Source organism: Fusarium poae, chromosome 1 (assembly GCF_019609905.1).
Source record: "Fusarium poae strain DAOMC 252244 chromosome 1, whole genome shotgun sequence".
NCBI lineage: Eukaryota > Fungi > Ascomycota > Sordariomycetes > Hypocreales > Nectriaceae > Fusarium > Fusarium poae.
The window spans coordinates 3,586,752-3,614,461 of NC_058399.1; the positions used below are offsets into that span (position 1 = coordinate 3,586,752).

Below are 27,710 nucleotides of genomic sequence, written 5' to 3' on the forward strand. Positions count from 1 at the left end.
AAGGTGTTGGATGGAATGAAGTGACTGGATTATTCTGTTCCTTGGGCAGGAAGTATTAAGTTTGTTGCATCCTCCAGGCTATTGTCATCAAGAACATCAGAACTGATATAAAAAACGATAGCAGGCAAAAGCAATAACATTAATAAAACCGCTAGACTGAATAACCATCGAATGACTGAAAGAAGAACTCTGCTCGCCTTATAAAGAGTTACAATTCTTGCCGTTATCAACCTGTATGTAATATCCTTTGCTAGTTGAGAATAAAGGTCCACCACTACCAGAAACCGCCGCCAACTGCGCCCAGCTATGTTGTTGGCAAACGCTCACTCTTGTCTGCAACTATGACCAATGACAGAACTAACCCGTATGTCGTACCAGTGTTCATATCGTCAACTTAGTGTCGCTCAAGAACTTGGGGCATCTTTGCAACCAAGAAGTACAGATACAATTTGACCGTGGTATTGGCCTCGCAAGCGGCAGCTCCCTTGGCCACCCTGCGCCCAAGCTCAATGAACTTTAGGGTCCAGTACTGTTCACAATCCGAGCTGCAGACGTCAAAAGTGGTCTCCATCTGAGCACCGTGATGAAAGAGGTAGTCGAGGCCCAAGAAATCATTCGTTTTTGTGGTGTCCTCTCCAGAATTGACGACAAGAGCATAGAGACGTGTTATCATGATCGAAATGTCGAGTGGAATACAGTCGGTCTTCATCGCACAGCGAATTCCGTTGTACCGAACCCTGAAAGCGCCTTGGAAATCCATCAAGGCAAGCCACTCTTGGCCGGTGCCCATTGCGTGAGCAAGTCTGAGCATGGAGTCTGCTAATGTCCTGAATTCTGTTGAAATAGAAGTGGCATGGGTTGGTGGAGGGAACCGGCTCGTGTCAAAGGTAAAAAGATTTGTGTAGAGCGTTGAACGAGAGAACTGGGTATGCTGAGTAATTTCCCCAGTCGTGTGTTCTTTGTGAAGTCCACCGAAAAACTCAGAGTAGAGCATAGATCTGAATTCGGCTGGGTCTTGAACTAAGGGTATTGTAATTAGCAATGATCCATAGACAACCTCAAAGGGTGACCTACCATGCCCATGGCGATCATATCCGTAGTGATCATGCTCGTCGACACGATCGGCCCATTTGGACTGCTTTGAATTTTTGCCCATTGTGTGAGTTCTCAGTCGGGTTTCAAATCACCTTGACAAATGGCCAGTGATGATCAGGGACGTAGGCTCTGAGAATACCTTGATAAGTCGAGGATATAGCTTTGAAAGATGTTCTTGAACTCTGAAAGTTGCTGTGCTCAAGAAGAAAAGAAGAAGTATGTTCCAAGCTTGTCTCTGAATGATTGAAGGAGGGAGAAAGGGAAGAGGGTAACATGAAAAAGATGAATGATGAGGTACCTGCTCCTAGTTCAAGATAGCGACTCCCCCCAACCTCATGGCATGCATATTTTTGGAACGATACATCAAGTGCCAAATGCGTAGTACCTACCCTACCCGTAGGTAAGTTTCATTGCCGCTTGGGCAGCTATGACTCTACAAGCAACAGTCGGTGAGTACATGTTCATGACTTGGGGCAAATTTAGGAAAGGCAAAATGTCAATGGCTGGATGATACATCAGATGTTGTTAATCCAAGGCAAGAATTCAGTTCGAGGTGACACGACCCTTGTTGAGAAGAGGATAGTCGAAAACAAACTTACCTAGGTAGGGTACATAAAATAAACAAATCACCTAAGAGCAGGTCTAAGATGGCATATCACATCACTGGTTATTATCTTGTGAAGCAATTGTAGTCATGCATTGTGTATATTGCATCGACAAGATGATGTCTTCTGAATCTAGATGTCTAAGTACCTGCTCGCCATCATGCTTGAATTATCCTTAACTAGTCTCCTTTAATCAACAATCGAGACCTGGCCTATCAAATGTTTGTATTCCAATTAAATGGTGGTGCAAAAAAAGCCAAACGCCGCCAACACCTTGCCTTAATCACTTGTTCTTCTCTTGTATAGGGTGACACTTCACATCATAGACCCAGGAGGCTCATTTGTCGACGGATGGGACTGGCACTGACGCTCCCATCCTCACTGGCGTAACATGCGCTATCAGTGTCGATATCCCAGCCGATCTCGTCATCGTCCTTGCCGTCTTCAGCAACTTCGGCGTCAAAGGGCTTCTGGGCAGAAGCGCGGACGTTCCAGCGGAGAGTACGGCTGACACTGTCGAACCATTCGGTGTCGGTGCGGGTGACAGTAGGGAAGGGGTACTGGGAGGCAGTGATGGTGACACAATCTCCTTGTCGGAGCTCCAGACGACCCTTACCATCGAAAGCACAGTAGGCAGTGGCTCGTGAGTTGCGCGGAACAACGACGCGAAGGGCCATGGTATCGGAGAGGACCATAGGTCTAAAGGAGAGCGTGTGAGGGCAAATGGGGGTGAGAAGAATGGCAGGGATATCAGGGTGGACAAGGGCACCACCAGCTGACAAGGAGTATGCTGTAGAACCGGTTGGGGTAGAGAAAATACAACCATCAGCTTGCACAACAGTGAGAAGTTCGTCGTCTCCATACAATTCAAGGTTAGAAACGTAGGGAGAAGGGCCACGATCGATGACGAGCTCATTCAGAACCTCGAATTGCTCAGGCTCCTCGAGCTTGGGCGCGTCAAGAGCTCCAGCGCCGCGGTTATTGCGATGAACAGTACAGGTGAATCGCATACGAAGGTTGATCTTCATACCGTCATCACCCATGACTCTGTTGAGGTGCTCCTTGTACTTCTCGAATTCAAATGTCGTCATGAAGCCGAGGCTGCCGAGACTGAACGAGAGCACAGGAGGGACGATTCGCTGGAAGAGCCACGATGTGAAGAGAACAGTGCCATCACCACCAAGAGTCAAGACGAGATCAAACTTTTCAGGCTGGCTCCAGCACAGATCGGGAGTCCAGTACTTGAGCATGTGCTGGAAGCGAGGGTTCTCGGCCAGCAGACCAGATGCATCGAAGCGTCGCGAATTACGGAGTTTAGCATCAACGTATACGTTAACGCCGAGGTCGGAGCCATAGCGTGGGGTTCGCAGGAGCCAGCCAGCAAGCTCGCGGGTGAGGTAGACCAATTGATTGTCGCGTGCCTTTGTGACAATCATGATGTTGCGGACAGCGCGCTTGATGGGACGACGCTGAAGTTGTTTGGAGACTTCGCGAACACCAGTTGCAGTCGCAACGAGGCGCGAATGGGACATGGAAACATCGTTCTTAATCTCCTCCAGGACTTTGTTGATGTCGACAGCATCAGCGAAGCGCTGGTGGTAGAAGCATGGCGACTGAAGAGTTGAGGCAAGAATGGTAGCTGCTGCGTCAGAAGTAGTTGTGTCGTTGCTGGTGGCTGAGGTGTAAGTGCGAGCAGTAGTGGGTGTTAGGCCAGCGGTAGGCAAGCGAGACTTGGCAAGGTCATTAAGCGCATCAGTTAAACTCTGCGAGGGGGTAGCAGAGGTGGAATTATTGAGGACGCTGGAGAGACCGGGAACAGGAACAGCAGCAGAAGCTGGCTGTGAGTGTGACTGAGAGCCCGACTCTGAAGTTTCTGTGGAAATCATCTTGGAAGAAGAAGGCGGGAGTGCGAGAGATAGAGCGTCGGGTTTGTGGTGGCGGATGACCGAAGTCGAAACCCTTGGGCCAGAATTAGACCGGTGAGCTTGATACTGAGAAGAAGCCCACGAAGCAGTCTGATCTGAAGTTGAAGGAGGGAGGGATGAAGGGGAAGCGGCCAAAGAGGATGAACTCAACAAAGTCGTATCTTTTTGTTGGTCTTGAGCTTGGGCAGATGACAAAGTGGACGTGGAAGCAGAGGAAGAAGTGGAGTCTTCCAGGGAAGGATGAGGGTTTAAAGGGTCCGTTGCTTGAGAATGGTCAGAAAAAGTTAGAGGACAGGATAAAAAAAGAGTTGAGGACGAACCTTGTTGTTCAAAGTCTGAAGTCAAGTTCAAAGAATCGGCAAATGTGGTCTTCTTAAGAGGAGAAGGAGAAGGCAAAGGCAAAGGAATAGAAGCAGGAGACAGGGTCATGGTGCTGTAGCCGTCGTCGTCTCCAGCTCGGTCTCGGGGGCTGCCAAGAGCTGGGTGGAGAGCGGTAGGTGAAAGTAGGCCTGTCATATTTCCGATTGTAGTGGAGGGGGGGCGCTGTAACAGAAGATAGGGACCCCGAAAATGGTGGAATGCAGGGGGTTGAGGTTTGGAGCACGCACGCGATGGTGGATGTCTCTTGTTATCGGAGACACTTCTAACACACACCTTTTTGACTTTATCGGTGTTAACAAGACAGAATTCCACAGGAAATTCCGAACTCTAAAAAACAGAGCGTCGGGAGTGTCCGCGGAAGTGATGCGGAGAACAATGGAAGCCTCGGATTTTGAAGCGCAAATGCCGGTCTTGTATCCGTAAGAAATGGGGTACAAGATCTGAGTAACTCATGCAAAACCCTCCAGGGGCTGTGGATGACGTTCTGTCGAGAATCGAGAAAAAGTGACAAGGACTCGTCGAAACGTCGAATCGCTAGCTCGTTGCGGGGAATGAGACACTTTCAGGGATTGATTGTCGATACTGGAACTAATAGCTTCAGAGATTGGGACGCAAGAGCCGAGCCGAGCGGGAGGAACAAGACGCTATTGGGTGTTGGTCTGTGATGAGTTGATCGTGGTCGCAGCTGTACAAGACGCACGTGGGTGATAAGGATCCAAATCTCGAGTACCAAAGGATCAAGCGGCGGTGCTCGGTTGCCGATTGTTTTGTCTTTTTGTATCTGACCGTCGAAAGAATAGAATAGAATCTCCACTCACAAAGTGATCGGAGTCTCGGGTAAAACGGGCAAAAGAGACAAGATGGAAGAGGGAAAAGAACTTGCAAGACAAGGATCTTTCAAGAATAGTAGCAGTATCTTTTCTCGGCTGCAGATGCAACGCAATGCAACACAATCCCAATCTACTGCAGTCGCCTGCAAGCCACAAAATGTGATGTAAGAAGATGGATTGATTCGACTCGATTCGATTCGACTTCAACGACCAGCGAAGAAGAAAGAAAGATGGTGGACAAAAAAGGACCAACAGCTTAATTACTTGGTGCCAATAGATGATTCGAGCGAGGAGGGTGACAACAGAGAACAGAACAAATACTGTATAAGCGAGAGGTGATAATAATAATAATAATAATAATAATAAAAAGAAGAGAAGGGGAAAAGGGCGAATTCTTTTGGTACGAGACTCGCAGAGCCTTGTTAACAATTGAAGTTTCGCGTGATTATTACAAAAGATGATAGATAGTCCTTGAGAGGAAAGAGAGTGTGCGTTGTGTGTTGAGACCGGCTACCGAATCCAAAAACTGTTGCGTGCTCGTCCTCACTTTAATAGGAATACTCTTTTCCTCTTGTGTTTCCTTGTTTCCCTATAACCGACATGTATTTCTCCATAGTTATTCTCGAGTTCCAAAACTCCATCCCCCTTGGTCTGTCTTCCCTGTCATGTTTTGTTCCAGGATCGACTTACCTACTATCTACCCGTTTTGGTCATTTGGGAAAATGTTCCCGTCGTGGAATTCTCACAGCCCAGCAGTAGCCTAGTTCAGGTGAGAAGCATAGATCCCTGGTCCCCCCTTTGAGAGCCTAGAACTATGGAACTCCCTGTGGCAAGCGCCGGCTGAGACGTCAATCAGAAACGATGTTGCAGTTGCAGTTGATAGGGGACCCAACTACATGGTTGACTAATGGCCAACTCGATTTAATTAATTGCACTCATCTACTCTAACTAATTGCTTACCGTAACTAGTGTCAACTTGGCAGGACGAACATATATGATTAGTGGTATTATAGGATATAAGAGAGAATCCTAGTCAATGTAATAAGACTGTACTATTAGACGATTAGACGACCTCCCATATTCTTCTTCTTCAGAGTTTACGCCCAAGGAAGTGGACCTCAATAAAGTTGTCAAGTGGACATTAGCTTTTCAACGGCCTCCGGGATGTTGCAGATTTCCCCAGTTTATTAGTCTAGTTCAATGCTTTCTTTTCTTTTCAATGCGGCTGTAAGTTTCCTGGGTTTCCCTACGGCATGGAAGAGAAAGAGAGAGAAAGTTCATGATTCAACCAGACAATATGCAAATCATCAACTGTTTAGGATTTTGATTCATCCCGTTTTGACTTTTGTCATCGTCTTGACTTATACTCTGCCCAGGTACTTGTAACACATAGACTAAACCTCGGGACCCGAGCTTGACAATATTGCATCGGCCGTGACTGGTGATCCTCTCAGCGAGTGAAACCAACAGTATTGGCATCGGGGATAGTTATCACAAAGCTGTTTCTCAACTATAGCTGAAAGCAAAAGACTGACCAATACTAGGTGGCGATCCACGCGCGTGGCAAGCTGTCACCGTCTCAGTATCCTCCCTACACAGCTTTTTCAACTCATGTTTCGGTTCGGGCGGGAACGTGGAGATCTATACTAAGCATTGGATACCAAGTCGGAAATATTCACTCAAAATGCCCTTTTCGTATGTGTATAATACGCTGACAAGAGTCCAGTGTAGCATTTCTCTTGTTACCGTACATGCTCGTATCTTAATGCAACCCCAGTTTTATCACCCCCTTGTAAGAAACACGGAGAGGCAAAGGCATCAAGATCCTCACCGCGTTAAACTCACAAACCAACCAACCAACTTTCCAGCTTGGGAATTCGGTCCAGAAAGAAAAGAAAAATTGGTTTATCTCGACATTCTTTCAAGTTTCATTGGTATCTAGTCTTCCTCGCTAACTCGTCCAATCCTCAAAAATCGGCCTGAGACTGCCAACACGGTTTCTGATGCTATGGTGAAACGCAACCAGCCCGCGAGTCTCGTCGTCTCGTCCACTGAGGAGCTGATATATTGGCACCCTACCCGATAATAGCCCGGATCACCAAGGTCCCGAGAGACTTGAAAGGAACAAATTATGCTTGGCGGTTTGAATAATGAGAAACAAAAATGCCAATTTGACGACGCAGGGTTTGACCCTCTTCTCAGGATTCCACGCTGGCCTCAGAACCCCGTCGAGATAACCCTCAAAGTTGGCCGCTTGAGCCATAAGAGACAAAATTAGTGAGCCAGTTTATGCAATTTTGGCTCTATTCTAGCTTGTTTATTTTTGTAGCCTAGAGCTCAAAGACCAACTTTTCCGGTATCCACCAGGAGGGAGGGAGGCTTACGCTGAGATTTGACCACGTTGGTATAGTCGGGCGCCTACATTACATAGGCGAGGGTTTGATGCTCATCTTGGCTGTAGATACATGTTGGAGATAACGAGCGAGTTGTCATGCAATTTGCGCTGGCGCGTCATTTCCAGTAGAGGTCCTCCGCCACTTTGGCTTCCATAGCAGAACGGATGAACTGTCTCATGCTTGGAGATTCGATGTCGTCACCGGACATGGCTGTATCTAACCCAGGCTTCTGATGCTCACAGCATATACGTTGTCCGAGTTGAAGAACCTTGGTCCACTCATCGGGCGTGAACGCACCCTCGCTCTCCGACAAGAGCAACTCGTCGTGAGAAGTGAATGCTAGGGCGTGAACTGACTTGGCGTGGTTGATATCCACAGCGCTTGGATCGACGATGATATCCTTGCCCTCCTCCTCAGGGACAGCAAGTAGAGTTGCTGCGCCGATAGTCTTGAGAGGAATGGCGGCGCTGAGAAGTCCTAGGATAGCTGAATGAAGAAGCGCAGGAATGATAGGGAGGTTCTGTGACAAGCGTCAGTCCAATCCTAGCTCAATCGTGAGGCATCTCATCCTACCAATTGCGCTTGAACGATTTTTGCATTGACGTAGGCGTTTTCAGGTGTCTCGGCCACCTGAAGAGTGATCTGGATCACAGATCGAGGATAGTCTCTCACAGGGATAAGTTGCCTCAACGCGGCCTGCATGATGGACTCAAGCTGCCTTTCACGGGTACCTGTTGTTTGCGACACGAGTGAGTATGAGGATCTGATACCATCTGTAACGGTAAATGTTACGCACCTCCCACGCCAGCGGCGGGACGAACAATGACGTCCACCAGAGCCTCAAAGGCATTCTCATCTCGTCTCTGGGCCTCGACGGGGCCGTTGATTGCGGCTATCACGGCATATCCTCCGTATGAGAATGTTGCAGAGCCGTCGGACTTGGCAAGTTGAGAAATCTCCGCCGTTGGTTCAGCAAAAGGAGCCATTGTATCGTCTTGTTTTGGTGTTGAAACGACTAGGTTGTGTTTGTCTTGTAAGGCTGGAGGGAAATTTTCCTATGGAGGTCCCTTGAGTTTTAGCCCCGCGCTGTGAAAGGCGGTATATCGGATTGGTCCGGTCAATTGGAAGTGAGTGAGAGTTAATATGCAGTTGAGGGTCTAATGAGTATTGAGGCAAGAAAATGAAATTATTCTTAGAATTCACTTGAGAAATGAAAAATGTTCTTCTAAGAGTTCCATGGATGGTTGCTACTCGCTATGTCACGAAGATAGTGGGGTTGGTCTAGAAGCTACTAAACTACCCGTAGAGGTGACTGCCAATCATAAGGTAGGCATATTGACCCTTAACTCATGACATGCAGCTCCTCTTAGTATTATCAATCCAACATCAACCTACCAACAACACCATAACTTCTCTTCTATACAAAAATGACCTCACAAGCTCCCCCTCAACCCGCCTCATCACCAGGCGCAGCTGCTCCGGTAGCGTCATCGATACCAAACCTCAAAGATCAACTGCCGAAACTGGAACCTCGAAAGCGACGCTCCGGTCCCTCCAATCCTACTCCCATCCCCGAAACGCCCACTCTCCCCACGCCACCCGATACCTCCTCCAACTGGACGTTCAAGGCACCCTCGCGAAGAATTCTATCCAAAAAGGATCATGACATCTTCCTCTCCTCGCCAACGTGTAAACTCATTACCGCCTGGGTTTTTGGGCTAGCAGAGTCCGTTATCGATACTCCCAACTCGGCAGTCCGAGACGCAGACTTGAGCAGCCCCATCAAAACTATTCTACACATCCTCGATGAGACAGAGCAACTGGTGACAAAGTCACCTCCAGATGAGCAGGGCGGCTCGAGATTCGGCAACAAGGCATTCCGCGGTCTTCTTGACCTTGCGCAAAAGAACAGTGTAGTTTGGCATCGTGATATCGGTGTCCAGAACGAAGATGCTACCAATGAGCTTTCTACATACTTTTGCGAGTCCTTCGGCAATGGGAACCGAATCGACTACGGATCTGGACACGAGCTCAACTTTATGATCTGGCTCCTCTGTCTCTACCAGCTGGGGCTATTGAAGCAATCCGACTTTAAGCCCATCGTGCTTCGGGTATTTGTGCGTTACCTTGAGGTTATGCGAGTTATCCAGATGACATATTATCTTGAACCTGCTGGGTCACATGGCGTTTGGGGTCTTGATGACTACCAATTCCTGCCTTTCCTCTTTGGTGCCACACAACTCTTGCATCACCCATACATCACACCAAGAGCTATCCACCAGGATTTGACCCTGGAGGAATTCGGACATGACTACATGTACTTGGGTCAAGTGAGCTTTGTCAATAGCACGAAAACCGTCAAGGGTCTGCGATGGCATAGCCCGATGCTCGACGACATCTCATCGGCGAGGTCCTGGACAAAGATTGACGGAGGTATGCGTCGCATGTTCGTCGCTGAGGTCTTGGGCAAGCTTCCCGTTATGCAGCACTTTCTTTTCGGATCACTGGTGCCAGCAGACGATAGTATGAGCGAGGACACCGGGGCTGGAGATGAATCAGAGGTCGAAGACGATCCACATGCGGGTCATGATCACACTGGCAAAGCCCATGACGGTACCGGTTGGGGTGACTGTTGTGGTATCAAAGTCCCCAGCAGTATCGCAGCTGCTCAAGAGATGAAGAAGAGAGGCATGAACCAGGGTCTAAGAAGAATCCCATTCGATTAATGCATATTACAAAGCAGGAACGCCAGAGGCTTTGATACGCATAGCTTTAACGAGATATTGTACTATTGTTATGCTCATAATGAATAACGACGAAATACCTGTTTTCAAACTTCTGCCACCAGACCTCGTCTACGCTTTATGTCACCTCTGGGTAGGAAAACTTGACAAATGGCATGTTTAGAACAGTAGATGAAAAGGGAACGAGTGAAGAAGCCTGAAAGAAGCAAGCGCTTATATAACCCAGCTAGACTTTCGGAAGATTCCTTGGATTGCCTGGTGCCTTGCCCTCAGGGTATCAGAAAATTTGCTGGGAGCATAAGAGACGCCTTTATGCTCCTTAGACCATGGTTCTTAGACTACTTATTTTTGTATCCTAAGACTTGGGCCAGTTTTTCTGCTGTTAACCAGCTTACCTACTAGGTAGATGTCCAAAGATAGCCTAGCAAGTAGCAAACAACTGTAGTAATCTAGTTGGGTAACAACAGCTAGGATAGACAACTGTTGAGCCATCGTTCCTCTTTTATACTCCCAACAGCCAACTCCGTCATGCTATTCTTCAATTCGATCAGATGTACATTAGCATTTCACGTAAATGGAGCTTTTTTGTAATGTTTTCGAGACAGTCTCTTATTCTTTTCCATTCATCCAAGAAGCCGAGCTATCCACCGGCTTTACTAAGCCAGCAATATTGGTTGAATGTCAAAGCATATTTACAAGCACCAGTTCCCAGGCGCCCAAAACCGAACCCGTACCAGCCACCCTTGAACAGGACATGAACAAACATCGTACATATTTGTACGTAAATTGGGGGCGCAGACTCATACAATCCATGCAAGTAAGTGCACGACAGATTCTCTTCTCCGTTTCTGGAAAGAAAAGAACACAAGATAAGCCAAGCAGACCGTACAACTGTCATCCGGTTACCCCTTTGCTTTTGAAATTGATAAACTGCTCATGCAGTTCTTTGTTCTTTTTGTTTAATTCACCTCCAGGCTCCTTGACTGAGTGAGAGAAGGCCGGCAACGCAATCCATGTCGGGTTTCTTGCTGGGGCTGACGGAACCCCGCATAAATTTCTCAACCTCATTCTCTTTAGAGGGCATAGCTGACTTCATCGTGTCCTCAAAAATCTCCAATCCTTCTTTTATAATAGACCGGGGGCGAGCGGGGGCAGTGTTCGCGCGGTTGGCGAGTAGGTTTGGGCTTTTCTGCTCCTGGAGAGCCCGACCGATACGACGAGGGTTCTCGCCAACGGTCTTAGGGGCAGGCGGCATAGGTCGACGGTGAAAAGGATCAGGGGAGCTATGATCCTCGTCAGGGCTCAAGTTCTCCTTGTCTGAATCACCGCCTGTTGGAGAGACCAACATGGAAACCTTTACCTTGCCATACTCCCCATCAGCCTTTCGAAATTCTTCGAGTTCCGTCCCCAATAATGAGATACTTGACCCAGTGGGATCCAATCTAGCCTTCTTGGCCTGATGAGGCCGCTGCTGGGGTTTCGTCATGGGAGCATTGCGCTTACCAGGGCTCGGCTGCTGAATTCCGCCCAGGGATCGGAGAATATTGATGGCTGCAATCGCCGATCCGTTCGACTCGTGTTCGGCCTGGGCTGTCAGCTCATCACGATTCTCTGCGTCCGCACAGGACTCCCAGGCGTGCACGTTACGAGACCGACCTCGCATGAACCTGGGAGGGGGCAAACTGTTGGTAAGCGCCGTGATAGGAGGAAGAGTGATCGATGGGACCGCGCTATGGCTACGCTGCAGACTTCGTTGCCGCACCTGAGGCAGGCTTGGCGTGGTTGAAGACGGCCGAGGAGGCATTTCACGGGATGGAGAGCCTTGGTTGGAGACTAGCTCGGCCTTGCCTTCTAGAGACATCGATAGGCGAACCTTGGACTGGCTCTGTGGATAAGAGGAACCTTCAGACGTGCACGAGGAAGGAGGGAAATGATCAAATCTATATTGGTCAGTTTATAGTGACGAATAATTATGGCAAGCACAGCATACCTGAAGGAATCATCCCCGCTACGGCTCATAGCGGGTGGGGTGGAGAAAGAACTGGGCGCAGAGTTCCAACGATTGGCAAGATAGCCAACGTTACTAGAGATGGAGCTGGACAAAGAATGGGAAGCACCGTGAGCACTGTGGGAGAGAGCAGGATCGATACGGTTGGGAGTGACATCGGGGAAACGATAATCGCGGTCCCGGGGAATGGAAACCGGGGTGCTATTTAAGAGATCTGAATGAGTTCGTGACATGGAGGGCGTCTGGTCGAAAGGTCGAGGAGGTGCAGAGATATGATCTGCATATCGAGAAGCAGTAGGGTCAGTTACTGGGAATGCCTTCTCTGGCCTGCTAGGCGTAGTGGTGTTGACGATAGGATCGGATGGTATCACGTTCATGCCTCCAAATTGGAGAGCAGCAACCTCTTGTGGTGATAAGGGACGTGCTTTACGGCGGTCGTTCTGTCGTCGGTTCTGGAACCAAATCTGAAATGATGTCAATCTCATATATACATAGAACTAATTCAGCAGACGCGTAAAGAGCCAATTCGTGATGGAATAGAGTTTCAAACGTCGACCATTGATGGAGGTTACCATACCTGAACTTCTTTTTCGTTCAAGGACACGCGCTGGACGATATCCAGGCGCGCTTGCTTGTCGGGTTTGGGGTTGCTGCTGTACGCCTCTTCAAGAATCATTTTGTCCTTGGCCCTGCACAACGCAATCGAAGCAAAATTAGCTCAGCTCCCTAGATAGTATTTGTCCAACGTGAAAATCAAGCTGGAAGACGTAAGACATACACTGTGCGTTTTCTTTTTCCCTTGGGATGCTTCTCGGAATCGGGTGCGGACATGTTTGTATTGCCAGTGGCATCTGCCAGAGGAGGGAGGCTCTGGGGCGTGACGGCGACATCGTGTTGACTCAAGGCTGATGTAGCGTGCCTGTCGGGTGTAGCGGCGACAAAGGAGGAGTTGTTGGGGGCGGCCATGATTGCGGATGGGAGAGGGTGATGGGGATGGCCTTATTGATGGTGCAGACACATTACTGGATGAAGAATTGAAGAGGCGATTTGTTCGGTGGTCGTTTATGTCGCGGGTGGACGTAGGGTCACAATATTAGCAACGGAGTAAACAGATATACTGTACAGAAGAAAGATAATAGAAAAGAAGTTTGGTTAGTATGGGTCCTGGCAGTCTGTGTGATAAGAAGCAGATGCAGAAGTGAAGAAGAGAAAGAAGGACGAAGTTGTCGTTGAGTTTGAGTAGAGTCGAGATGGAGAGGAGCGACGTGTAGTTAGGGCGTGCTTCTAAAACGAGGCGACCCAGCCTAGGAAGGTATCGTCCCTTCAGTTCCCTTCCAAGGCCCTTGCGCTGCACTTCCCCTCCTGGGTCCCTCATTTGTCTTGGGCGCTTGTGCCTCCGCGTAAACCTTGTAAACGCGCCCCCCTGTTCGTGGCACCTGCTAGCACTGGCAGGATAAAATCCCAGTAAACAACAAAAAAAAACCTACGAACCGGAACCAACCTCCTCTACCGACTTTCAGATCTACTAGATTACGTCTTTGGAGATTACCTAGGCAGCTTTAGCTTTCCCGCCTTGCTCTTTTATTTTAATGGATGGCGTATCTTCCGAAAACGCGGTATTGATCCCCGGTTGACCAGCGCGTTGTCTCACCGTGACTTAACTTTGGTTCCATGATCATTTAAACTTTCATATAAAATGTCTTGCTCGAGCTACTTAATCTTCTTGAAAGGATGACTGTTCTCCTTTGCCTACTACTACGGTCCGTCTATAGAAGGCCTCAGGGTACCAGAAAAATTGGCCACTAGAAGCAAGAGAGATAAAATTAGCAGGTCACTTTATGCTCCTTAGACTATAGCTCTTAGACTAATTATTTTTGTAACCTAAGACTTAGGAGGTTATTTTTTCTGCTACCCACTAGTAGGGAGGATGAATAAATAGTACATGGCGATGTTTTCCCCTTTTCGTTTTGCATCCCCCGCAACAGTATTGGATAACGAAAGACGCGCTATATTTGTAGAGAAACAAATAATCACAAACGCGTTAAACATTATGCTAATTAACTAGACATAACTTTATTTTCTATCTGCTTTAGAGCATAGTCAATTTATTAAAGGTTTGTCCTGACATGCAATGCGTCACAGCCACAAGGGGGGACAAATAGAGCGTTGGAAAGAGTTTTTACAGAAACTTGCTCGACGGTTCTACTATATATGCGGCTAGACAACCAGGTGCATAAACCATGCATGCAGATGAATTCGGCCACGATCTAGCTCGAGGCAAGCTTTTCATTCCAGTTGTTTATTCCAGTTGATCAGACTACTGGCTAACTGTGAAGAGACAAAACAGCAGTCCACATGGTTTACTCAAATCTTGCTCCATTCCCTTGTTTCTCAAATATCATCTCCTAACGCTTTTGCCCCACGCTTAGAACGTATCCAGTCAATTAACAAACGGTGTTAGCGATCCTGGGGACCATCTTGTGATCAATTGACACCCCTGTTTCATTAAGTGGCTGCATGCGCCAGTACAGATACGCAGGGGTGTCATGTCCGCCATCCATGATCCATCCATCCATCCATCCATCTCACTGTTTTTAATAGCCACTTTATTTTGTCTAAACAAATAAATAAACCGCCAAGCCTATCTAATCTCTCTCTTTCTTGAAGTCCATCTCCCATGCGCACAGATCCTGGTACGCAGTCCTTAAAATACCATTCCTACCAAAGTCCGTGTTCCGGACTAGATAGATTATCGAGATTAGAAAGAACATCTTCGGATTCATTTATTCTTTTTTTTGTTTCTTTTCATAATTCCTGGAATCCTATTCGCCTGCACGTCCAGTCTCGTATAAGGTATGGATCCATCTATCCATGCTATATTTGTATATGTATCTTGTTTTGATGGGTCCTCAAAAAGCGCGTCTCACGTATTTTATGTTATGGGCTACTGCATCAACAAGAAACAACAGCTGGAAATGTCTTTCTTTTTTCTTATTGACATCCAACGCGCTTTGCATACACAAAGTGGAGGAGGACACCCATATCCATGCAGATTGTCAAACCACTAAGGCATGATCGTCAAAACCTAGTCTATTGTTCTACCGTCTCGACGTTAAATCCGATTACTAACAAAACTACCTACCTATACGAAGGTCATGAAACCATATAATGCTGTGACCAAAATAAACAGCTCTCAAACTCATTGGCCTATTTTTTACGATCATCTCGGTTGCGATAAAAACACCAGAGCGTAGGTTCACTACTAACATAAAGGTTGACGAGGTCTCATTTACTGCAAGAAGAAACATCTATGATCCATGTCATGTCATTACCCCTTCCTCAGGGTATCAGAAAAATTAGCGGCTATAAGCCTAAGAGACAAAATTAGTATGCCACTTTATGCTCTTTAGACTGTAGCTCTTAGACTAATTATTTTTATAACCTAAGACTTAGGAGGTTATATTTTCTACTACCAACTAGTTCTTGTCAGCTTTGGGAGACACTGGAAGAGAGAGGAACATCATTCTTGATATCCGCTCCTTTATTATATTTGTTTAAATATGCTCAAGTCTCGTGACACCCAGCCTGACTTAGTACCTAAGGGCGAATTTCCAAGCATGGGCAACCTTCAACAAGTGATACACTACATGAGCCTGGCGTGTCAATGCCTCCAGCGCCAAGTCATTAGAACCCCGGGCGACCCCTGTGTACGATAAGACGTAGATCGAATATATAATAAGTGTGTTATTATTATAACTTTAGAAATACAAGCTAATATATCTTTATCCGTTGTCTTAGAAGGCTCTTGTATCGAAACCCACGAATTGGTATGATGTTGCATACCTATTTGCAAAAGTAACTGATTAGATTCCTGACCACACAACAGCATACCTAGCTGCCATTCTAACTCTCTCTCCAAGTAAATAAAATGCGGATACACATATGCACACTTGCCCAGAGAGAGTTTTCTTCTTCTTTTCCTCCCTTTTTCCTTCGTTTACAAATCGGGTTGCAGCTGCAGGATGGCTGTCCTTACCCTTCTGGCCGCCGCGAAAGAGACAGGCATAATGCATTAGAAGACTATGGCAGTCAATCAAAATTAGGAATTGAGCCTATCTTATTGTGCTACCTGCAATATACCAAATCGGTACAGTCGGAAGACCAAGGTAACACAGCGCCTCGTTGAAAGTCGAGGTAGCTGCAGCGTGAACACCCCTGGCAACATCTTAGATGCTACTACAGACCGACAACATTGTGTGTTCATCTTCGAACCAGTCTCATGTGTGTGCGAATCTCCCTTGACTTTACACTACCGTTGTCTTATATCACCACTGTATCTCATATAGTACATCGCATCAATGAACCTCAGGGTATCAGAAGAATTGGCCGCTGTAAGCCTAAGAGGTAAAATCAATAGACCACTTTCTGCTCTTTAGACTATAGCTCTTAGACTATTTAATTTTGTGACCTAAGACTTAGGAGGTTATTTTTCTGCTACCCACTAGATGAAGAACACGACATATCCATCAAAGGGTCAAAGTTCGCTGTCTTAGCCAAGCCACGCAAACTTGGCCCTGTTTATTGTTTTGGTGGAGGAAGTCTAGCTAAACTAAATAAGACACTGCTCTTTGCAGTGCACCGTCCCTTGTAACCCCCAAAGAGAGGCATGACGGCCAGTCTTTTGTGCCGCCCCATAATCACGCTGCTGTAAACTCCAGGACTTCCGTCCTGTACTCATAAATGGTCGTTCCGGCTGCCTATATGCCATCCTCAAACACTGCCCAATGCACCGTTCCTTGGACACTTGGCAGCATCCTCCTCAACAAAGTTATTCCATGAACGCACGAGTCATTTACAGATCGTCGTCGGAAAGCTCGCCAGGCAGAGGCATGGCGGCGGCCTCGTCCATCTCCTTGCGGTACTCCTCCAGGAGCTTCTCGTCGACCTGGGCAGTGGGGGGAGCCAGAGCGGGAGCAGCAACAAATTCCTATTTGACTGATTAGTATTTCAAATTCGAATGGTCAAGAGAAATTATCTTACAAGCTGAGGGTTGCCGACAAGCTTGCGGGCGAGCCAGAGGAAGGGCTTCTCGAAGTTGTAGTTGGACTTGGCGGAGATATCGTAGTACTGGAGATTCTTCTTTCGGTGGAAAGTGATGGTCTTGGCCTTGACCTTGCGCTCCTTGACATCGACCTTGTTACCACAGAGAACAATGGGGATGTTCTCGCAAACTCGGACGAGATCACCTGCATGGAGTTGTTAGTCGCGGTTCTGATGATATTTTGGCGAGGTACGACTCACGGTGCCAGTTGGGAACGTTCTTGTAGGTGATACGAGAGGTAACATCGAACATGATGATACCGCACTGGCCGTTGATGTAGTAACCGTCACGGAGACCACCGAACTTCTCTTGACCAGCAGTATCCCAGACATCGAACTGGATCTGACCGAAGTTCTGTGATAGAAATTAGTACCCCGCATAGGTCCAACGTGGGGTCGCGAGACTTACGGTGGTGAAGCCAAGAGGGTGAACCTCGACACCAAGGGTGGCCATGTACTTCTTCTCAAACTCACCAGTCAAGTGGCGCTTGACAAAGGTGGTCTATCGTAAAATGAAATGTCAGTCGGTGTTGCAGTTTCTGATGGGTGGTCGCTCCATGTCTCTCGAAATTCGGTTCAACTTGGCGGAGTAGAGCTCGGCGGTCGTCGAAGAAAAATCGCGAAAGAGGATGTTGCGTCATGGGATCCTACACACCTTTCCGGTACCACCGTCACCGACAAGCACGAGCTTGAAGGTAGGGGTCTGCTGCTCAGCCATTTTGATGGTTGTGTCTGTGGTGTTGTAGCGACAGGTGCGAAAGATGTAAACAAGCGGGGTGCTGAGAGACCTGGGTTAGCTTCTGTTGAGCGAGCGGTCGGCAAGAGCGCAAGAGAGGGCTCAATTCGAATATGGTGTGATAGGATGAGGGGTATCAAGTGAGATGGATAGACATCGAGGTGAAGCAGCGACGAGGGGAACTGGATCCTAAATACCTGAAAAAAGCGTTTCTTGTTGTGGGTATCTTGATTGACAAACTTTCAAGAGGTCAACCTGAATGATGTTTTGAAAGGCGGCGGGGGACTTTTGGGCAGGGAAGGACCTCAAGCGAAAAATTCAGTCGCCCCTACCTGCCTGGTGGGTAGGCTGCACGTGATGCCGGCCATTCAGTAAGTCGCATTCTCATGCTGGCTGCCAGTGATCCACTCATCAATCAAGGCCTTGCCATCAACACCCGACATCGTCACCGCTCTGAGCCCGAAATTCCGCTCTTGTCATTGGGCATCGTTGAGTTGATTTGGTCTTCTACGTCTTCCTGTTCGCTAGTTTTTGCTCTGCTGGCTGTGCGTCGCGCTGCCTAGTCATGCCTGGCCTTGCCTCTTGGCTTAGTCCAATTTTCCCACTACCTAGATACATAGTTACATGCTTGCTGACTGCAGTCAGATTTGCTTTGCCCAGGGCACCAGAAACGTCAGTCGCTAGAAACACAAGAGACTAAATTAGTGAGTCAGCTCATACTATTTAGAGTTGAGCTTTAGGTTATTTGCTTTTATTTATTTTGGTACCCTAAGCCCCGGAGGTCAAGTTTTCTGTCACCCGCTTGCTTTGTTATCATGCTGCTACCCGACATCATAGATCGGGTGAGCTATCTTGCTTTGTATCAAAAGGGTTATTCAGCATGCCCAGGCAACCCCTAGGCAGCTCTAGGTAACCATTACCGTATTTCCAACATTGAGCTTTCATTGGAGAAACCCACCATCGCTGAAATTTTGTGCCCTATATTGTTGAGTTTGTTGGGAGATTGATTGAGTCATTAGTTCTCTCACATACATGTCTTTCTGGATATATCGTTATTCCTAGGCTCTCATGATAAGTACATCGCGACAAGTACACAGATGTCTCAACAGTTGCCTGGGCAAATTTGCCCATGCTTTGCGGCTGTCTTACCTGACGGGTAACGCAAAGGTCAGCCTCAGAGTTTTTGAATATACAGATAAATAGCCCAAGTCTAATCTGAATCGCACAAATTGACTTACATCTCTTGTGTCTATCTATAGTGGCTAGCGTTTCTAAAGCTTTGAGGCCTCATCTAAGAACACCATTCAGTAGACAATAGATTGCCTGTCTGACTTCCCGCTCAATAATAAGAAAATAAGATATGTTCAGTCTGCTTCAGGAAGTAGGCCTCAGGGTATCAGAAAAATTAGCCGCTGTAAGCCTAAAAGACGAAATTAATGTGTCACTTTATGCTCTTTATACTATAGCTCTTAGACTACTTATTTTTGTAACCTAAAACTTAGGAGGATATTTTTTCTGCTACCTACAGGTAGGTAAGCACACTGGGCATGCTTATCTTGGGAGACATACTTAAAATTTGACCATCTGGTAATATGCAGCCCACCTTTAAGTATGCCGAGAAATGATATCAGCTACAAAGGAATAGGAAATGGACAGTCTAATGACGGATGGCAGCATAATAGAGCACTAAACTTAAATTTTTGGTCTCTCAGACGAGCACTAAAATTATGTCGGTACATTTGTGTGGTAAGGTACGTTTAGCACAAAACGAAGACATGACGATTGGTATTCGCAAATGAAAAGCCAATATTTCAGTTCCCGTTTTGAACCTCTTAACCAAAGCAACATAACTGAATTTTGATAGAGGGCCTCAATTCTACTATATGTGCCGAATAACACTGTAGTAATGACAGCTGTTGTTGCGGTACCATGTAGCCATGATCTGATCACCCTCCAATTTTACAGAGGAAGAATATGACAGCCCAACATGCCACGACCACCCCAATCCTTTCTGGGTGTCAAAGTCAATCGTAACTCCTGACGTTCGGCCACACCATCTGCTCGTGATACTTTGATGAAAATATTGCTCTATGTGTTGTTAGTTGACGCTTTCATGGATTGTCACTGAATCACAACTTACTCCTTCATTACCCTGCACGCATTCTGCAACCTTCCTCAGATTGTCGTGGTTGGCCCGATTGACATAGCCAAAGTTACGAATCTCATCTCCAGCTTTCAGGCCGGCACTCTCGGCCGGACCTCCTGCGGCTACAGTGTTAACCTTCGCGAAAGGAGGATCCAAAAGTGCTGAAGTCGTGTCTACCAAGACGGATTGGGAATTGTGGTGACCAGCAACCGGTGCGGCATCGTTCTCGTCAAGACTAGCGAAATGCTCGTGAAGATACTTCTCGATACGAGTCATCAAAGCTTTATAGTCATTTCGTAGACGAATGATGCGAGCTCTTGTAGTTCGAACTAGATATGTTAGTAGCCGAACAGCAGAAGTGTCCACCAAGAGTAATACTTTGGGCAACATCGATGTCCGCGCGAGGGAACCCATCACTTGTCAACAGAGAAGTGTTCATATCTACCCCATGCTATAATTACATCAGCATATTGAAAGATTCTTCCATCAGTAGTTTGTAAATACCGAATCAAGAACGCCTCCCAGAGCCTTGAGTTCGGCCTCAATATCGTCTTTCTTTCGCTGCAACTCAGCAAAGCTCAGATGCCCCGCATCGCCATTAGTGACAGAGGCAGTGGTTTCCCCGGAGGGTACAGTTGGAGCGTGAAGATTTTCCATCTCGAGGAGTTGGAGAAGACGAGAAGAATGAGTTCAAGTGAGAATCGCTGCGTCACCGAATAAGTTGAAGAGTGAATGTGCTCTTTCTCTCACGGCAGGCTGCTATGGGTGACGTGCCTTACACAGAGCTTGTGCTGTTGAGAGCTCTCAGGGCTCTTTGGTGCAACCACTCACTGTAAGTTGTGTGCCTGGTTACCTAGTACAAACAATTCCCTCTCTGGGACTCGCAGAATACCTGAAACACAAGCATGGGATACATAGAGTAAACGGTCTCAAGTCAGATTTAAATAAAGATAAAAATAAATTAGTTCATCCCCAAAGTAAGTATCATAGGTAGTTTTTCCCTTTCACGCTCCGAGCTGCCGCCCAGGCTGGTAGATAGACTGGAAACTGGCACTGGAGAGTTCTGGATGTGTATGTATGGTCCGTGCACCCGCATCTGCGGCTCAAACAATCCGTGCTGGCGACGTCACTTTTCTTCCTCAGCAACTTTTTCTCAACGCGTCTCTCAGATCCACGACGAGATTGCCATTGCAAAGCAACCATCATGGCTACCGGTGTAGATGCGCGACTCTTGAAGTCGACCAAGTTCCCTGCCGAATTTAGCCAGAAGGTTGATATGCAGAAGGTCAATCTACAGGTCATGAAGAAGTGACTATCCTCATCCCGAGCTCCCCAGTAACGTTTGCTGACTTGTTCTCTTAGATGGATCGCTAGTAAAATATCCGACATCCTAGGCAACGAAGACGATGTAGTGATTGAGCTCGTTTTTAACCTCATCGAAGGTCCGCGATACGTACGTTCATCCCAACTTCTAAACACTCGCGACGGATGCTGACAGCTTGCCCATAGCCGGACATCAAATCACTTCAAATCCAACTCACCGGTTTTCTCGATAAAGATACGGCGCCATTCTGCAAAGACTTATGGAAGCTATTGCTGAGTGCTCAAAGTAGCCCGCAGGGTGTCCCAAAAGAACTGCTTGAAGCCAAGAAGCTTGAGCTTATGCAAGAAAAGGTACGCCATCACACAAATCCTTTGTACTCGTCATTTTCTAACGGAGCCCCTGTCCAGATTGAAGCAGACCGTGCCGCAGAAACTGCTAAGCAAAGACGAGATGATTGGGATCGTCGCGATCGTGAAGTTGCCGGCATGAAAGACCGTGACCGCCGAGATCGAGCAGCTACTCGTGGGGATACCTGGCAAGGAAGGCGAGGCGACCGCGATTTCGACAACCGAGGTCGAGGAGGAGGACTCAGAAGGGGTGGTCGCAGATCACGATCGCCAGGCCCACGCTTTAGAGACTCCAGAGATTCATACGGGCGTGATAGTTACGTTCCTCGAGGCAGACGAGGCGGTGGTCGGGCTGACCATAGCCGACGGAAGTCCCCTGCGCGTTCTCGTTCAGCATCAGCGTCATCCCGATCGAGCTCCCGGAGTCGCAGCGCATCACGCGACTCTGATAAATCAAACCGGCGATCGAAGGCCATATCTCCGGGAGGAAGGGGAGATAGACGAAAGAGATCAAGGTCACCCAGAGGCGACTCGTACCGGGGCCGTGCAAACAGACGAAACGACAGGGGTCGCCCGAATCGACCGTCACGATCCGTATCGTCAGAACGGGATTCTCCTGTACCAAAACGCCGACGATACTCATCATCAAGAAGTCGCTCAGTATCTCGCCGCAGAAGGTCTTCGAGAAGTGCCTCCTCACGATCTGACTCTCGCAGCAGGAGTCGAAGTCGTAGTTACAGTCGCAGCCGCAGCCGCAGTCGCTCAAGCAGTGTGTCTCCAGACCGCAAGTCCAAGAGAGGTCTAAGGCATGGAAGGGGCGGACAGCGGCCTTCGAGGAGAAGAGAGTCGCCCGAAGGCCGTCGACGAAATAGTTCTTCAGCTTCTTCACGATCCAGGATTCGAGACAAGTCAGCTGATGTTTCTGAAGATGAATCTCGTGCCCCACCAACCAAACCCGAGGCAGAGGTGGTTACCGAATGAAGTATTTGAGGTTAGTCCTAAGCACAAGTCCGTTGAGGTGACCGGCACTGACTTTTGGTTCATCAAGACCCAAGCTATACTCAGTTCTTGCGGTCCTTATCGATGAAGAAGGATGAGAATGATCACGATCATTTTGTTTTTGGGAAACCGAAGCTAACAATTTCCAAAGCCCTTCATTTTGGTGTTACAACAGCTTTGTAATCACATCAATTACATTATTTGCTATTGACGGCGTTGGAAACTGGGGTAATATATAAAACCGTAGGTCAGATATAGGGTAATAAAATTATACATATTGATCGATACTTTACCATGGTGACGTCTGCTCGTTTATCTACCTAGATGCTTTGTCCAGCTCAACTCATGCGTGTTACTTAGTCGACATGGTCGTGTCGGTGACACGTCCCTGGTAAGTATAGGCTTGTCGAACTAACACAAGCTGCAGATTTTTTTTTACCATTTTCCATATCTTACATTCAGCGGCCAGCTTCTCGATATTTCCATTACCAAAACCAACCTCTCCCGGACTTGATAGAGGATGTCAGCGTCACCCCCTGCATCGAACTCCGCTACAATGGTTGATAACAACCATCAGTCTTCCGTAAGGTTCTTGTCTCGTGTTCAAGGTTGTCCTATTTTCGTTGCCTTGGTCTCCGATTTTTGAGGTATAGGTTATCGTTTTCAGATATCCACCAGTGTGCCCCCAGCTCTGGGGGTAATAGCCTTTCTTCATTACCTAGGTAAAGACTTTCACAGCGCACTGGGTGATTCTCCAATAAGATACCAGCCAATATACTGGGCGTCTACCCTTCTACCCTTTTAGTTCACACGCGCCTACTAAGGGGTGAAGCTTTGAGAGATTTGGGAGGGGAAATAGGGTCCTTCATTTTGAGTCATTATCACATGAAACTGTGGAACTACATACCTAGTAAAGTGTATCTTGTCATAAGATAATGATATCCAGGGGCTATGGATGGAGTGAATTGATCGTCAATAGCTCCAGCCAGTTTTCTTTACGATGTAGGAAATAGCCAAGGAGGGTACATGTCCTTCCTAATTGTAAACTGTTGTCATTGCCTTCCACATTTCCTCAAACATGTTCATGACCGTGAAGGAAGGAACGGAGGAGGAAGTAGAATACTAGGTAGGTAGGTAGGTAGGTACTAATTCCTAAAAGTACTAAGGTATGTTATGTACTTTTTAAGTTAGGAGAAAGTTACATCTCTTTTGTTATTGTCCCCCCCCCCCCCCCCTCAAGTTGGTTTTATGTAAAGTAAATGTACCTAGTTAAGTTTAATAATATGTGACTAGAAGCCAATTTTGGCACGTAACTCGCTAGAATTGAGGCAAAGGATGCTCTGGCCATGATGACGAAGAAAGGCGGTGATGTGATGAGTAGTGCTGTCATTCCCTTTGCTGAAGAGGTCACAATTGTCGCGGCTTGAAAAGTGAAGGGTCATTTGGAAGGTCAGAGCGAAGTTCAAGGCTGGGAGTTGCTCCTTAGTTGAGAACGCATGCCTGGTATGCCATCTACGAACTCATATGGCGGTTCCATCCATACGGGTTCTATGCCTTCACAGAATACGAACAGATAAAAACAACAGCCGCTGCGTTATAGTCCGTTATTGCTAAGTAGGTAGATAAGAAAACGGAAAAAAGAGACGGGGTTTCCGTTGGTAGTCAAGACAGCAGGAGGAAAGACGTATCAACAACAAGCTTCATTCCCTTAGAACAAGAGACCTCCTTCCTACCTGATCAACGAGGGTCATCCTTCAGATAAGAATCACTCCTCATCGTTAGAAGATATAGAAAGTGCAATCCCTACTACGCTCGATCATAAAAACTCCTCTACTCTCAGCTCAGTTCTCTTCTTCTTCTTGTTCTTCCCCATCATCTTCATCCCCCGACAAGACATCAGTTGTCTTCCTGCTGTTCTCTTCTCTCGTCACAACACCATTCAGCTCTATCTTGCCACACCTGCTCCTCCATGTCAGCGATTTTCCATTCCTTGTTATTGTGCTTCCGCTCTTTCATCCAGTCCTTTTGGCATCATCTCAGAAGACTAAACGCTGTTGCTTCATCGCCAAGCCATAGCCCGGTTCGACATACACAGCTATGTCTCATCACTGATGATCCTCCTACACCAGGTAAGAACTTCCTTAGTAAGGCAGATCTTATAATGAAAATACTGCAAGATATCTAGAGTGCGCGACGTATGTAGCTTTGTTGCGCGCGGTGAAGAGACAAGTGTCATCCATCTGAGTGGTGAAGCTTTAGGGAGAGGAGTCAGTTACCTTTTTTTCCCTTCGGGGTTTTTCTTGCCTCTACATCTGCTTAGCTGACCCGTAAAGCTCACGTGGGGTTAACAAAAGGAAAAATGTCTTTAGGTTTCGATCCTTCGCCGCTTCTTTTACCTCTGACTTCGCTGCCTACGATACTTTCAGCCCTAGATCAGGGAGTGCGGTTAGGAATTTGTCGCAGAATGTTTCTTTTTAGAAGAAATTGGATATGGAGAGAGGAAGTAGTCGATTGGTTTGTATCTTTGTAGTAAATGGGATGGTGCAATAGAGATGCACCCTCGACTAGATTTCAGTCAACACTATTTGATATTGCAAAGCGATCGTTTACTTTCCTATTTTTGTTCTGTCTTGCTTCATTGACTTGATAGGCCTTAGAATTGGAGTTAAGTGCCTTTACCCGTATGTATTTGCTGCCCTAGGTCGCGATTGTGCCGTTGATCTCTGTCTTCTTCTGTAACCAAACCTCAGCTCCGTCATGTTTCGCCACATCATACATTTCCATCTGCCATAAGTAAGACAGCCTCAAACAGCGGAGGCTCCATCTGTCCATCCTAACCAGCTTCGTCAGTCTCTTCCAATCCATGGTCGCCTTTGTGCTTATATGGCGTAAGATGCGCGACGTTGGGAGCATATCAACTGGCCTGCACTCTTGTTGAACGAAATTCAAGCGTATCCAACAGGACGTTATAAACAAGACAATAACTCGGTCATCCATCAAGTCGAGAGTTGCATCCAAAAACCCAAGATGCCCTGAAATATTAATAGGCATGGTGACATGGAAATTAAGCATTTACCGAAAGGAGCTACCACTCCTTGAACACTGCCCCTTTATAGCTGGTATACTAGTTGATGTCAGTCCTAACTCAACTTGCATAGAAGGCCTTTTTCGTACCATGGGATTTCGATAAGATACACCTGCTGACTTCAGTACTGAATATGGTGGTGCTGGCTTTGGTGATACTTTGGTGGGCCCTTAATGAAGTCGTGGGACAGTCCTTCCAGCACCATATCGTTAATATCGCTTTTTCCAAATGGGGATCAGAGAGAAAGCTTAGCGTGTCGCCAGCATAGAATTGTAGGTACTATTATTGTATTAAAGACCATTTCTACAGCTCTCGGCTTGCCACCGACTTTGGCATATACCCTAAGGTAGGTAGGTACCAAAGGATAATAGATCAAGTTGCGTTTACAGCGAGAAGGGAATATTACTAACTACAGTGGACCAGCCGTCAACAACCCCCCAGCTACAACAATCATAAGATTGTTTATCTTCCGTAGTATAGTGGTCAGTATGCAAGCTTGTCACGCTTGAGACCCGGGTTCAATTCCCGGCGGGAGAGTTCCAGCCACCTGCGATACGCAGGATTTGATTTTTTGATGATGGGAACTTACGATAGATACTCTGTGTAAGTTTGGTTGGTTACACTGAGAAAGTGTGTTGAGGCAAACGAGTGCTGATTTGCCCGCGTCTAACGCGCCTAAAATGTGACTGATGTTGACGCGCCCCGCCATTTCAACTGAGGCAACCCAACCTGGACATTTGTTGATGAAACGCGACCTTGCATATTAACATTTCCATCCATCGCGCACTTCAAAAAACCAACTTCATCGGAAAACACAATAGAGGAAAACTGCATGGCTGAAAGAAAGCAACCAAACGGAACTGGAGCTGGGACCGGACAAGTGACGATGTCTGAATACAAGAAGGCTCAAGCCAGAGTTCGGGATTTGGTTGAGAAGCGTAGGGCTCTAGAGCGACGCTTGGTGCGTGATGTTTGAATGTGCTCAATGGTAAATTGCTGACCTGTTAGTAGACACAAGTTGAAGACGGTATCGCACAGAAAGAAACCATCTACCTGGACAGTACACCAAGCGGCAACATCATCACAGGCTTCGACAATTACATGAAAGGCATGAGCGGCGCGGCAGCACAGCGACGAAAGGTTGGCCCGATGGAACAAAATCGAGTCTTTTCGCGATCATCGATCTCATACCGACCAAACAATCTGGTAAGATTGAGACAGTGCTGGTCAACATAAGGGAATGCGACACTAACCATTTCTATAGGAGGGCATCACCCCGGGATCAGGGGGTTCGACACCAGCTGGCGCGACGCCTTCCTCTGCCGCTTTTCGTGACGGACCTTCGAACCATCCGACGCCGACATCTACAACAGCGGCTAAGAATGTGAACAAGTCAAAGAAGAAGACGGTCGAGCATGAGGATAGTGAAAATGACACATCAACGAGCAAGAAGCGCACGAATTTTGGAGCGCAGCGCAAATAAAATGCACGTAATAATGTAGTGTATAATAGGACTGGGCGTTAAAACATAAGAAATGCGACTGGAAGCGTGGTCTGGATGGCGTTAGGGTACAATGGTAGAATATACTCCTTTCTTGGGGTTGTGGTTTATTACACGTAACAAGGTGCGTTGTCTCTGCTAAGGATATGAGGCCAATCACCGATATACCTAGAAAGCTGAACCGTAGGTAAGCATCTACCGCGGAGCATCATTCGTTGCTGAGATACCAGTATTACGTCTTGGTAATGTAGTTGCAGAGACCGCTTGTAATTGGAATGCTCCCCTTGACAGGCGCCAACGAGAGACATGGAGTGAGCAGCGAGTTAACAGGGAGATCTGGCGGCTTTGCTTTGTGTTTTGGGCAAAGGGTTGTAAATGATCAATGTTGTGGAAGTAAAACATGGCTGGTAACTTAGGCTGGTCTTGACCCGGCCAGCCGGCCAACAAGGTTCATTTGAGGCTGGGACTGCGTGTGTCTACCCCAGTTT

General features: G+C 47.2%; 9 protein-coding genes and 1 non-coding gene across 10 annotated transcripts; 4 read left to right on the plus strand and 6 right to left on the minus strand.

Moving 5' to 3' along the window:
* Positions 1 to 394: 394 nt before the first annotated feature.
* Positions 395 to 1,156, minus strand: FPOAC1_001174 (uncharacterized protein; the record flags this gene model as incomplete). The annotated part of the gene is made up of 2 exons (XM_044845780.1): positions 395 to 1,020; positions 1,075 to 1,156. 2 exons carry the CDS (start codon positions 1,154 to 1,156, stop codon positions 395 to 397), a joined length of 708 nt encoding a protein of 235 aa, XP_044711696.1.
* An 864-nt stretch (positions 1,157 to 2,020) lies between these two features.
* FPOAC1_001175 (uncharacterized protein) lies at positions 2,021 to 4,141 on the minus strand (the record flags this gene model as incomplete). Its single annotated transcript, XM_044845781.1, has 2 exons — positions 2,021 to 3,888; positions 3,946 to 4,141. 2 exons carry the CDS (start codon positions 4,139 to 4,141, stop codon positions 2,021 to 2,023), a joined length of 2,064 nt encoding a protein of 687 aa, XP_044711697.1.
* A 3,206-nt stretch (positions 4,142 to 7,347) lies between these two features.
* On the minus strand, positions 7,348 to 8,218 carry FPOAC1_001176 (uncharacterized protein; the record flags this gene model as incomplete). The annotated part of the gene is made up of 3 exons (XM_044845782.1): positions 7,348 to 7,752; positions 7,806 to 7,963; positions 8,029 to 8,218. 3 exons carry the CDS (start codon positions 8,216 to 8,218, stop codon positions 7,348 to 7,350), a joined length of 753 nt encoding a protein of 250 aa, XP_044711698.1.
* Positions 8,219 to 8,659: 441 nt separating this feature from the next.
* On the plus strand, positions 8,660 to 9,958 carry RRD2 (Serine/threonine-protein phosphatase 2A activator 2; the record flags this gene model as incomplete). Its single annotated transcript, XM_044845783.1, has 1 exon — positions 8,660 to 9,958. The coding sequence occupies one exon, from the start codon at positions 8,660 to 8,662 to the stop codon at positions 9,956 to 9,958; it is 1,299 nt and encodes a 432-aa protein (XP_044711699.1).
* A 982-nt stretch (positions 9,959 to 10,940) lies between these two features.
* FPOAC1_001178 (uncharacterized protein) lies at positions 10,941 to 12,950 on the minus strand (the record flags this gene model as incomplete). The annotated part of the gene is made up of 4 exons (XM_044845784.1): positions 10,941 to 11,916; positions 11,967 to 12,448; positions 12,562 to 12,673; positions 12,763 to 12,950. The coding sequence occupies 4 exons, from the start codon at positions 12,948 to 12,950 to the stop codon at positions 10,941 to 10,943; spliced, it is 1,758 nt and encodes a 585-aa protein (XP_044711700.1).
* A 3,886-nt stretch (positions 12,951 to 16,836) lies between these two features.
* FPOAC1_001179 (uncharacterized protein) lies at positions 16,837 to 17,802 on the minus strand (the record flags this gene model as incomplete). Its single annotated transcript, XM_044845785.1, has 5 exons — positions 16,837 to 16,971; positions 17,025 to 17,230; positions 17,286 to 17,439; positions 17,494 to 17,586; positions 17,740 to 17,802. 5 exons carry the CDS (start codon positions 17,800 to 17,802, stop codon positions 16,837 to 16,839), a joined length of 651 nt encoding a protein of 216 aa, XP_044711701.1.
* A 1,977-nt stretch (positions 17,803 to 19,779) lies between these two features.
* On the minus strand, positions 19,780 to 20,623 carry FPOAC1_001180 (uncharacterized protein; the record flags this gene model as incomplete). Its single annotated transcript, XM_044845786.1, has 4 exons — positions 19,780 to 19,908; positions 19,961 to 20,295; positions 20,345 to 20,417; positions 20,471 to 20,623. The coding sequence occupies 4 exons, from the start codon at positions 20,621 to 20,623 to the stop codon at positions 19,780 to 19,782; spliced, it is 690 nt and encodes a 229-aa protein (XP_044711702.1).
* Positions 20,624 to 21,170: 547 nt separating this feature from the next.
* FPOAC1_001181 (uncharacterized protein) lies at positions 21,171 to 22,442 on the plus strand (the record flags this gene model as incomplete). Its single annotated transcript, XM_044845787.1, has 5 exons — positions 21,171 to 21,274; positions 21,329 to 21,419; positions 21,476 to 21,640; positions 21,698 to 21,947; positions 22,000 to 22,442. The coding sequence occupies 5 exons, from the start codon at positions 21,171 to 21,173 to the stop codon at positions 22,440 to 22,442; spliced, it is 1,053 nt and encodes a 350-aa protein (XP_044711703.1).
* Positions 22,443 to 26,186: 3,744 nt separating this feature from the next.
* FPOAC1_001182 lies at positions 26,187 to 26,258 on the plus strand. The gene has a single exon. It is a non-coding gene; the product is annotated as a tRNA-Asp (tRNA).
* Positions 26,259 to 26,553: 295 nt separating this feature from the next.
* On the plus strand, positions 26,554 to 27,204 carry FPOAC1_001183 (uncharacterized protein; the record flags this gene model as incomplete). The annotated part of the gene is made up of 3 exons (XM_044845788.1): positions 26,554 to 26,682; positions 26,733 to 26,927; positions 26,986 to 27,204. The coding sequence occupies 3 exons, from the start codon at positions 26,554 to 26,556 to the stop codon at positions 27,202 to 27,204; spliced, it is 543 nt and encodes a 180-aa protein (XP_044711704.1).
* Between the last annotated feature and the right edge of the window lie 506 nt (positions 27,205 to 27,710).